Raw genomic sequence first — 11,367 nt, 5'->3', positions numbered from 1 at the left:
CCTGTAACTAAGAGGTTGTCGAGAGTGAGCAGACTAAAGAGGGAGCAGCAATAGGAAGTGTGGGTAAAGCTTGGATCAATATCCAACAATTCATTGCTTTCACCTTCACTGTTGTAATGGCTGGAATCATCTTTTGTGAAGCAACAGAGCTCTATAATTTGCTGAATCAATACACAAGGTACTCCAGACTGACAGAGCCCATTTACCTCTATTTAGTTGGTGAGTAAAACAGTGAGATGTATTAGAAACATTTGAGGCGCAGAAGGAGAGCATTTGGTGCATCCTGTTCATGCTGGCCATAAGATAAGTCTCCAATTAGGGTTGCCAACTGTGATTAAATGTAGTTCTGGAGGTTTCATCCCATGACTTGCCCTCACACTCCAGCCATTAGTTAATGTACACATCTGTTCTTGTGACCCACTGCCTTCCTACACTAATTGGAAAGGAAAAAGACTCATTACCCAATTGGACGATGCTTGACTGTCAGCCAAATCACCTTTTTCCCCATTCCCCAGCAAGGCAGCTTTGACAGAGTGTGGCATCAGCTGACAAGTTGGATTAGAACAAAACAAAGATACCTGGAAAAACTCAGCAAGTCTGACAGCATCTGCGGAGAGGGATACCGTTGACATTTCAAGTCAGTATGACCCTTCATCAGAATCAGTCATATGGACTCGAAACGTCAACTGTATCCCTCTCCGCAGATGCTGTCAGACCTGCTGAGTTTTTCCAGGTACTTTTGTTTTTGTTCTAGATTTCCAGTATCTGCAGTATTTTGCTTTTAGACAAGTTGGATTAGAATGGATATAGTCTTGCCAACCTTCCAGGGTTGGCCTCGAGTCTCCAGGAATTGAAGATCAATCTCCAGAACACTACTGCGTGCAACCCTGGAGAAAAAGACTTTCTTTCCTAATTTTCTTTGAACATTTCTCTTTACCCCATATAAAAATATTGAACTTTTTTTATTCATCCATGGGATGTGGTTGTTGCTGGCTCGACCAGCATTTACTACCCATCCCTAAATGCTCATGAGAAAATTGTAGTCAGCTGCCTTCTTGAGCTGCTGCAATCCATCTGGTGTAGGTACACTCACAATGCTGTTAGGGAGGGAGTTCTAGGATTTTGACCCAGCGCCAGTGAAGGAACGATGATATATTTCCAAGTCAGGATGATGTGTGGCTTGAAGAGGAACTTTCAGGTGGTGGTGTTCCCATGTATCTGCTGCCCTTGTCCTTCTTGGTGGTAGGGGTCATGAGTTTGGAAGGTGTTGTCTAAGGAGCCTTGGTGAGTTCCTGTAGTGCATCTTGCAGATGGTACACACTGCTGCCGCTGTGCATCAGTGGTGTAGGGTTTGAATATGTGCAGAAGCAGTGCCAATCAAGTGGGCTGCTTTGTCCTGGACAGTGTCAAGCTTCTTGTTGTTGGAACTGCACTCATCCAGGCAAGTGGAGAGTATTCCATCACACTCCTGACCCGTGCCCTGTAGATAGTGGACAGGCTTTGGGGAGTCAGGAGGTGACTTACTCACCGCAAGATTCCTAGCCGCTGACCTGCTCTTGTAGCTACAGTATTTATATGGCTCGTCCAGGTCAGTTTCTGGTCAATGGTAACCCCCAGGATGTTGATAGTGGGGGATTTAGCGATGGTGATACCATTGAATGTCAAGGAGTGATGATTAGATTCTCTCTTGTAGGAGATGGTCATTGCCTGGCACTTGTTTGGCTCGAACGCCATTTGTCACCTGTCAGCCCTGGCCTGGATACTGTCCGCGTCATGCAGCATTCGGACATGGACTGCTTCAGTGTCTGAGGAGTCACAACTGATACTGAACATTGCACAATCATCAGCGAACATCCTCAGCTCTGAACTTATTATGGAAGAAAAGCCAGTGATGAAACAGCTGAAGATGGTTGGGCTAATGGACACTACCCTGAGAAACTTCTGCAGTGATCTCCTGGAACAGAGATGATTGACCTCCAACGAGCGCAACCATTTTTATTTGTGCTAGGTATGACTCCAACCAGCAGAGAGTTTTCCCTGATCCCATTGACTCCAATTTAGCTAGGGTTCCTTTGCATGTTTTAGGTTTTTTTTTCCCTTGCAGTCAGCAACACGCCTACTCGAGGCATATCCTATGCTTCTTTACGAATATATGAATTAGGAGCAGAAGTAGGTCATTCGGCACTCGAGTCTGCTCCACCATTCGATAAGATCATGGCTGATCTGTTTGTGTTTCGATTTCCACATTCCTACCTACCCCCGATAGCCTTTGATTCCCTTGCCTAACAAGAATCTATTTACCTCTGCCTTAAAAATATTCAGTGACCCCGCCTCCACTGCCACCTTTTCTTTTAGTCATTCATAGGGATGTGGGTGGTGCTGGCAAGGCCAGTATTCATTGCCCATCCCTAATTGCCCTTGAAGCTGGTGGTGAGCTGCTGCCTTGAACCACTGCAGTCCAAGTGGTCTAGGTTCACCCACTGTGCTGTTAGGGAATCAGTTCCAGGATTTTGACCCAGCGACAGTGAAGAAACAGTGATATATTTCCAAGTCAGGCTGGTGTGTGCCTTGGAGGGGAGCTTCCAGGTGGTGGTGTTCCCATGCAACTGCTGCCCTTGTCTTTCTAGATGGTAGTGGTCGTGGGTTTGGAAGATGTTGTCGAAGGGGGCTTGGTGAGTTTCTGTAGTGCATTTTGTAGATGATACACACTGCTGCTATTGTGCATCAGTGGTGCAGGGAGTGAATGTTTGTGGAAGGCATGTCAATCAAGCAGGCTACTTTGTCCTGGATGATGTCAAGCTTCTTGAGTGTATTTGGAGCTGCACACATCCAGGCAGTTGGAGAATATTCCATCACACTCTTGACTTGTACCTTGTAGATGGTGTACAGGCTTTGGGGAATCCGGAAGCGAGATACTTGCTGCAGGTTCCCTAGCCCCTAACCTGCTGTTATAGCCACAGTATTTATATGGCTAGTCCAGTTCAGTTTCTGGTCAATGGTAACCCCAAGATGTTGATAGTTGGGGTTTCAATGATGATAATACCGTTGAATCTCAAGGGGTGATGGTTAGATTGGAGATGATCATTGCCCTGCACTTGTGTGGCACGAATGTTACTTGCCAGTTGTCAGCCCAAGCCTGGATATTATCCAGGTCTTGCTGCATTTGGACATGGACTGCTTCAGTATCTGAGGAGTCATGAATGGTGCTGAACATTGTGTAATCATTAGTGAACATCTTCACTTCTGACCTTATGATGAAAGGATGGTCATTGATGACCATCTTCCTTTGTGCTAGGTATGACTCCAAACAGGGGAGAGTTTTCCCCTTGATTCCCATTGACTCCAGTTTTGCTAGGGCTCCATGATGCACTCAGTCAAATGCTGCCTTGAGGTCAAGTGCAGTCACTCTCACCTCACCTCTGGAGTTCAGCTCTTTCATTCTTGCTGTAATGTGGTCAGGAGCTGAGTGCCCCTGGTGGAACCCAAACTGAGCGTCAGTGTGCGGGTTATTTCAAAGCAAGTGCCCCTTAATAGCACTGTTCATGACCTCTTCCATCACTTTACTGATGATCAAGAGTAGACTGATGGGGCGGTAATTGACCAGGTTGGATTTGGCCTGCTTTTTGTGTACAAGACATCCTGGGCAATTTTCCACATTGCTGGGTGGATGGCAGTGTTGTAGCTGTACTGGAACAACGGCTAGGGGTGCAGCAAGTTCTAGAGCACAGCTCTTCAGTACTATTGCCAGAATGTTGTCCTATAGCCTTTGCAATATCCAGTGCCTTCAGCCATTTCTTGATATCACGTGCAATGAATCAAATTGACTGAAGACTGGCAATTGTGTTGCTGGGACCCCCAGAGGAGGCCGAGATCTATCATCCGCTCGACACTTCTGGCTGAAGATTGTGTCAGATGCTTCAGCCTTATCCTTTGCACTGATGTGCTGGACTTCCCCATCATTGAGGATGGGGGTATTTGTGGAGCTTCTTCCTCCAATGACTTGCAAAATTTTCCATCATCATTCATGACTGGATGTGGAGGACTGCAGAGCTTAGAGCTGATCTGTTGGAATCACTTAGCTCTGTCTATCGCATGCTGCTTATGCTGTTTGGCATGCAAGTAGTCCTGTGTTGTCGCTTCATCAGGCTGACACCTCATTTTTAAGTATGCCTGATGCTGCTCCTGGCATGCCCTCCTGCACTCCTCATTGAACCAGAGTTGATCCCCCGGCTTGATGCTAATGGTAGAATGGGGGATATGTTGGGCCATAAGATTACAGATTGTGGTTGAGTATAATTCTGCTGCTGCTGATGGCCCACAGTGCCTCATGAATTCCCAGTCTTGAGTTGCTAGATCTGTTCAAAATCTATTCCATTTAGCACGGTGGTAGTGCCACACAACACAATGGAGGATATCCTCAATGTGAAGGCGGGACTTCATCTCCACAACGGCTGTGCGGTGGTCGCTCCTCTCGATACTGTCATGGACAGAAGCACCTGCGGCATGCACATTGGTGAGGATGAGGTCAAGAATGTTTATCCCTCTTGTTGGTTCCCCCACCATCTGCTGCAGATCCAGTCTTGCAGCTATATCCTTTAGGACGCATTCTGTGGTGGTGCAACCAAGCCACTCTTGGTGATGGATATTGAAGTGCCCCACCCAGAGTACGTTCTGTGCCCTTGCCACCCTCAGTGCTTCCTCCAAGTGGTGTTCAACATGGAGGAGTGCTGATTCATCAGCTGATGGGGGATGGTATGTGATAATCAGCAGGAGGCTTCCTTGCCCATGTTTGACCTGATGCCATGAGGCTTCATGGGGTCCAGAGTCGATGTTTAGGACTCCCAGTGCAACTTCCTCCTGACTGTATACCACTGTGCCACCACCTCTGCTGGTGGGCCAGGACATACCCAGGGATAGTGATGCTGGTGTCTGGGACATTATCTGTAAGGTACGATTCTGTGAGTATGACTGTTGCTTAACTAGTCTGTGAGACTGCTCTCCCAATTTTGGCACATTTTAGTAAGGAGGACTTTGAAGTGTTGACAGGGCTGACATTGCTGTTGTCCTTTCTGGTGCCTAAGCTGATGCTGAGTGGTCCATCTGGTTTCAGCCATTATAGATTTCATAGTGGTTTGATACAACTGAGTGGCTTGCTGGCCATTTCAGAAAGCATTTAAAAGTCAACCACATTGCTGTGGGTCTGGAGTCACATATAGGCCAGACCACGTAAGATTTCCTTCTTTAAAGGACATTAGTGAACCAGATGGGTTTTTACGACAATCAACAATGATTTTATGGTCATCATTAAACTTTTAATTCCATATCATCTGCCATGGTGGGATTCGAACCCGCGTCCCCAGAGCCTGGGTCTCTGTATTACTAGTCCATGACAATACCACTGTGCCACAGGGGGCAGGGAATTCCAAAGTTACACAACCCTCGGAGAAAAAAATTTCTCCTTATCTGTCCTAAATGGGTAATCCCTAATTTTAAAATAGTGCCCCCTTTTTCTGGACTCACCCAAAAGAGAAAATATCTTTTCTGCATCCACCCTGTCAATACCGTTCAGGACCTTATATGCTTCATTTAAGTCACCCTTCACTCTTCTAAACTCCAGTGGAAACAAGCCCAGTCTGTCTAACCTTTCTTCATAAGACAACCCACTCATTCCAGGTATCAATCTAGTAGACCTCCTCTGTACCACCTTTGTTTGTTTTCTTGCCCCATCACTATTCTCTTCATTTGACTTCCACCAGCAAGCCCCACCAGAGTAACTCCTTGTTCCTTACAACTCCAAAAATGTCGTTTGTTCTGTCCTCTTCCCTTTGAACAGACAACCAGCTCTCACCAGCTTCCTGCTTGGCGCTAACACAAAACAGTTTTTTCTGCTCTTCACAGCAGGAGCTGCTTCTCTCTCTGTCTCTCTCTCTCTCTCTCTCTCTCTCTCTCTCTGCATGTCTCTGGTGTCTCTGTCTCCAATAGTAGCTGTCCCTTTTTCTGCGTCAAGGTATGAAAACTGTCACTTGATTTTCAAAAGGTTTCAGTTTGTGTTTCCTTCCCCATGACAATCAGATCACATGGGCCTATCCCCAGGCAGAAGTTTAGTATGATCCCCATTCAGAACATTCTGTTTCACCTTAAGTTAAAGGAGACATTTTAAAACCTAGAGGAAGTGTTGTTATAGTGGTAGGGCACCAATCTCCGAGCCAGAAGCTCGGGTTCAAGTCCCACTCCAGGACTTAATGGCTAAGGAAGAGGCGTTCATGATATGGCCAAACAGGTTGAGTAACAGCATGTAATTCCTTCCATGTGAAAGAAAAAAAATTGGAGCCTCTACCATCATAGTGCTGACTACAACTTGTGTGTAAAAGTACATGTTGCTACAGCAAATCTATCTCTTTGAGGGGCTGGTTAACTCAGATGGCTGGTGTGGATTAAATTATTGCCAACAGCACAGGGTTTGACCCCTGTTCTGACTGGAATGGATTCAGCACCTATAATGAAGGTCATGGGTCGGAGCTCCTTTGGTAGGAGTACTGAGGAAGAAAGATTTAAAATGTAACATTCTTATAAAGTCTCACATTAGTAACAAATAGTTCAGTCTGTTCATATAATAATTTGTATTATTTCTGCCTAAAACATTGGATTCTGTACCTAAAACAATGTGTGGTACATGGGAAGACATTCAGGTCCAATTATTAATGTTTAAAGCTGTCTTCAAATAAAAAATTATTTGTTAAAAGAGGATTCCATAACTTGGTTCACATAATTTGGTCTGATCTTTATTGTAAAAATAATTTAGATTTTATCTGCCCAATTAAAATTCCAGCTGACATCGGCCTGGACTCAATAAGACTAATCATGTCACTGAATAAAGTAGCTTTTTTAGCCACACCCTGCTGACTCTTGCTGCCTCTGTGTTTGTATGTTCTCTATTTTCTACGTGAGATACTTCCATGCTAAAACTAAGAGTATTGCTGAACACATCCATTTGGAAGGTCAGGTTCCCAGATTTGTAATAGGAAAATGGGACCATCTTTTCCTACATAACAATTTTCCCTCAGGCCAGCGTGCATTTGTGACCAACATAAATGCTTCCCCTGAGCTGATCATTTAAGTTCATTGCTTAAAATCTTAAAATAAAATTTATTTTGAGTTCTCCAGCTTCATTCCTAGCGAGCACCTTTATGCAGTGACATAGGAGCAAGTAAGTCATTCGGCCTCTTGAGTCTGCTCCACCACCTAACTGGCTAATCTTCTACCACAACACCATCTTCCTGCGCTATACCCATATCCCTGGATGTCATTGATATCTAGAAATCTATCGACCTCTGCTTTGAACGTTCTTAATGACTGAGTCTTTACAGCTCTCTGGAGTAGAGAATTCCAAAAATGTAACACCCCCTGACTGAAGAAGTGTCTCTTCATCTAGGTCCTAAATGGCCTTCCTCTTATTCTGAGACTATGTTCCCAGGCCCTAGACCTCCCCCCCACCGCAACCTCCAACCAGAGGAAATATCCTTCCTGCATCTACCTTGTCAAACCCTGTAAGAAATTTGTACACTTCAAACAGATCACCTCTCACTCTTCTAAACTGTAGGAAATACAGGCTCAGTTTTCTCATTCTCTCCCCATAAGACAATCCCGCCGTTCCAGTGATTAGTCTGATGAACTTTCATTGCACTCCTATGGCCTGTATATCCATCCTTAGGTAAGGTGACCAAAATTGCACACAATACTCTAGGTAGTCTCACCAAGGCTCTATATAATTGCAGCAAGACTTCCTTACTCCTGTACTCAAATTCTCTTGCAATAAAGGCTAACATACCATTTGCCTTCCTAATTGCTTGCTACACCTTCATGTTAGCTTTCAGTGACTTATGAACAGGAACACCCAGGTCTCTTTGGACATCAACACCTCCTAATCTCTCCCCATCTAAGAAATACTCTGCATTTCTGTTTTTCCTACCAAAGTGGATAACTTCACATTTTTCCACATTATATTACATTTACATGTTACATGTTACATATGATTACATTACATGTTCTTGCCCACTCAATTAGTTTGCCTAAATCTCCTTGAAATCTCTTTGCATCTTCCTCACAAGTCACATTCCCACCAAGTTCTATGTCATCAGCGAACTTGGAAATATTACATTTGGTCCCCACATCCAAATCATTGATATAGATTGTGAATAGCTGGGGCCCAAGCACTGATCCTTGTGGTCAGTCAGAGCCTGCCAACCTGAGAATGATCCAATTATCCCTGCTCTCCATTTTCTGTCTGTTAACCAATCCTCAATCCATGCCAGTATATTTCCCCCAATCCCACGTGCAGTAATTTTGCTTCTTGTGTGGAACCTTATTGATAGCTTTCTGGATATCCAAATACACCACATCCACTAGTTCTTCCTTACCTGCTAGTAAAATACTCAAAAAACTCCAACAGACTTCTCATGCATGATTTACCTTTCATAAATTTATTCTGACTTTGCCCAATCTCACATTTATTTTCTAAGTGACCACTTATCACATGCTTTAGAATAGATTCTCTCATTTTCCCTACTACTGATGTCAGGCTAGTAGGTCTTTAGTTCCCTGTTTTCTCTCTCCCTCCTTTCTTAAATAATGCCTTTACGTTTGCTACCTTCTAATCTGCAGGCACCATTCCAGAATCTGTAGAATTTTGAAAGATGATCACTAATGCATCCACTATCTCTACAGCCACCTCTTTCAACATTCTGGGATGTACACCATCAGGTCCAGGGCATTTATTAACTTTAAGTCCCACTAATTTCTCTAGCACTACTTTTTTGCTAATAACAATTTCTTTCAGATCCTTAATCTCAATAGTCCCTAGGCTGCCCAATATTTCAGGGAGGTTTTTTTGTATCTTCCTCTGTGAAGACAGACACAAAGTATTTGTTTGGCTTCTCTGTCATTTCCTTCTTACCCATTATAAATTCTCTGCCTGTAATGGGCCCATATTTGTCTTTACTAACCTTTTCCTTTTTACATACCCTTAAAATCTATTCCAGTCCATTTTTATGTACCCCACTAGCTTACTTTCATATTCTATTTTCTCTTTCTTTATCAATTTCTTGGTTCTCCTTTGCTGAAGTTTAAAATGCTCCCAATCCTCATGCTTACTACTTTTTTTTGGCAACTTTAGCCTCTTTGATCTGATAGAATCCTTAACTAGTTTTGGATTGAACTACATCACTTTCAAATTTCATGTAAAATTCTATCATAATATGGTCAATCTTCCCTAAAGGCTCCTTTACAACAAGATTATTAATTAGCTGTTTCTCATTGCACAATACGAGATCTAAAATAGCCCATTCTCTAGTTGATTCCTCAACATACTGTTCTAGACACAGAACATCACCTAAAATTTATTACATTATGTAACTTTATTGATGCTGAAAACATTGCTCATAATTTCATGGAAATAGAAATGTAGCTGGTTAAATATGATTTAACAGTGAAACAGCAGATAATCAATCATGTTTTTAAAAATACCTGTGCCATCTCAATTCTTGGCTTCCATAATACTGCCTGTGGTCAAACAAGGAGCCAGCCTGAGCCTTTGCCTTAGAGTTGCTCACATTATCAACCATTGAACCCTCAAGAGGCTCCAGTGATTCAACATGCCAATGTTGGAACGTGAATGTGAGAGTGGTGGACAGGAACTCATGATCATGATTCCCAATCCACCAGTTTACGTTGGCAGCAGAGCTGTAATGGAAATGCAATACATTGAGCCTTAGGTACTTTCCCATAAGATGGGAAAAAATTCAAGATGACAAGGACACTAGACTTATACTTCCCAGGGTTGGTTAGAGGACACTGTTTGAATGCTTTAAGTCTGAGTGTCCTTTGAAGACATTAAAACAAAATTAAAACTGAGAAAGGAAAGACTAGGCAGAAATACATTGATTGGATTCAACTTCCAACCTTGGTATTGGTCCTTCCTCTAAGTTTTTAAATGTGTCATTACCATCCTGCTCATATCTCTCCCACAATTCCCTGCTCAAATCACTTCAGTTCATTTCCACCCTACCCACAGCACTGTGATTGCACTATTCAAAGTCATCAATAGCATCACTTATGACTGTAGTCATGGTTATTATCCTAATTGTTGTCTGTTTGATTCCCAGATACAAAAAATCCATATCCTCTCCAATGCCAACATTACTTACTTCATAACCCTGGCATCAATAGCCTTCGCTCTTACCTCGTTCTCACCTTTACTCTGTGCTGCATTAACCCCAATGCATTTGAAACTCCTCTCCCCACACCCTGTCTGCCACCAAAGTCCAGTTTCTCATTAACCTTGTCTTCGCCAACTTCCATTAACTTCAGACTGCAACATTGTTCAAAATCCTCATCTTCATTTATCAATTCCCATCCCATTGCCTTACCTCAACTTAATTTTGCATTCTCCTTCAAGCCCTACATTCTAATCCCCATACCCTTTGGCCCTCTGAGTCTAAGTTCCTGTCCATCCCCATTTTGTTCTACTATCATTGGTCAAATCTACAGATGTATCAATCTTTTGCAAGGAGGAAAAGCAGACAGATATGAGTGTTTGTAATGGATTGTGTGGAGAGGAATGGAGGGCAACATTTGTTGATGGTGACTGTGAGGCAATGGGTACAAGAGGACAATAGCTTGAAGATGAATGTGAGTGTTGGCTGTTCAGACGGGGATGTGAGGTGCCTGGAGAGAAAGGAACGAATGGACCTGCAAGATGTTTTGGCCTGAGGAGTGCTGTGAAGAAGAATGCTGGGCAAGTCAGCATGTTCTTTATTCTTTCATGGGAAGTGGATGTTGCTGGGAAGACCAGCATTTGTTGCCCATCTCTAATTGCCCTGCTAGGCCATTTCAGAGGGCATTTAAAAATCAACCACATTGCTGTCATCTACATTCTGGAGTCACATGTAGGCCAGACCAGACCAGGTAAGGATGGTAGATTTCCTTCCTTAAAAGGTGTTAGTGAACCAGATGGATTTTAACAACAATAAATAATTTCACCAGCTGCTGTGGTGGGATTTGAACCCATGTCCCTAGAGCCTTAGTGTGGGCCCCTGGATTACTAGTCCAGTAATATTACCACTATGTCACTGCCTTCCCCTAAATCCCACTGTAGGCAATTGGTACCTGAAGCTGTTATGTCACTCAACTGTCAGGCTCCCCTGTGGCCCTAGATCCACTAGGGCATTGTTTCCCGGTTGAAGGGACTATACCTCTGCTGCTGACTTCATTGGTCACTTCCTTCCACGCCTGTTTGGTTTGTGAGGTTGTCCTACTTCTCTCATCCTTGGGAGAGCTCACCTCACTGCAGCCCCTCAGATCCCACAGGAC

The 11,367-nt window shown here is 43.6% G+C and overlaps 1 protein-coding gene across 2 annotated transcripts in view; it reads left to right on the top strand.

Moving 5' to 3' along the window:
* The first annotated feature begins 11 nt into the window (after nt 1-11).
* styxl1 (serine/threonine/tyrosine interacting-like 1) overlaps nt 12-11,367 on the top strand; it is a 50,573-nt gene continuing 39,217 nt past the window's right edge. For both annotated transcript variants that reach the window (XM_041197897.1, XM_041197896.1), the window contains exon 1: nt 12-219. In XM_041197897.1, the coding sequence (XP_041053831.1) occupies nt 117-219 (103 nt within the window). In that variant the 5' untranslated portion in view covers nt 12-116. The remainder of the gene's footprint in view (nt 220-11,367) is intronic.

The sequence above is a fragment of the Carcharodon carcharias genome, chromosome 10, assembly GCF_017639515.1.
Source record: "Carcharodon carcharias isolate sCarCar2 chromosome 10, sCarCar2.pri, whole genome shotgun sequence".
NCBI classification, from domain to species: domain Eukaryota; kingdom Metazoa; phylum Chordata; class Chondrichthyes; order Lamniformes; family Lamnidae; genus Carcharodon; species Carcharodon carcharias.
Note: the sequence above shows the minus strand (reverse complement) of the source record. Positions and strands in the feature narration are given on the sequence as shown.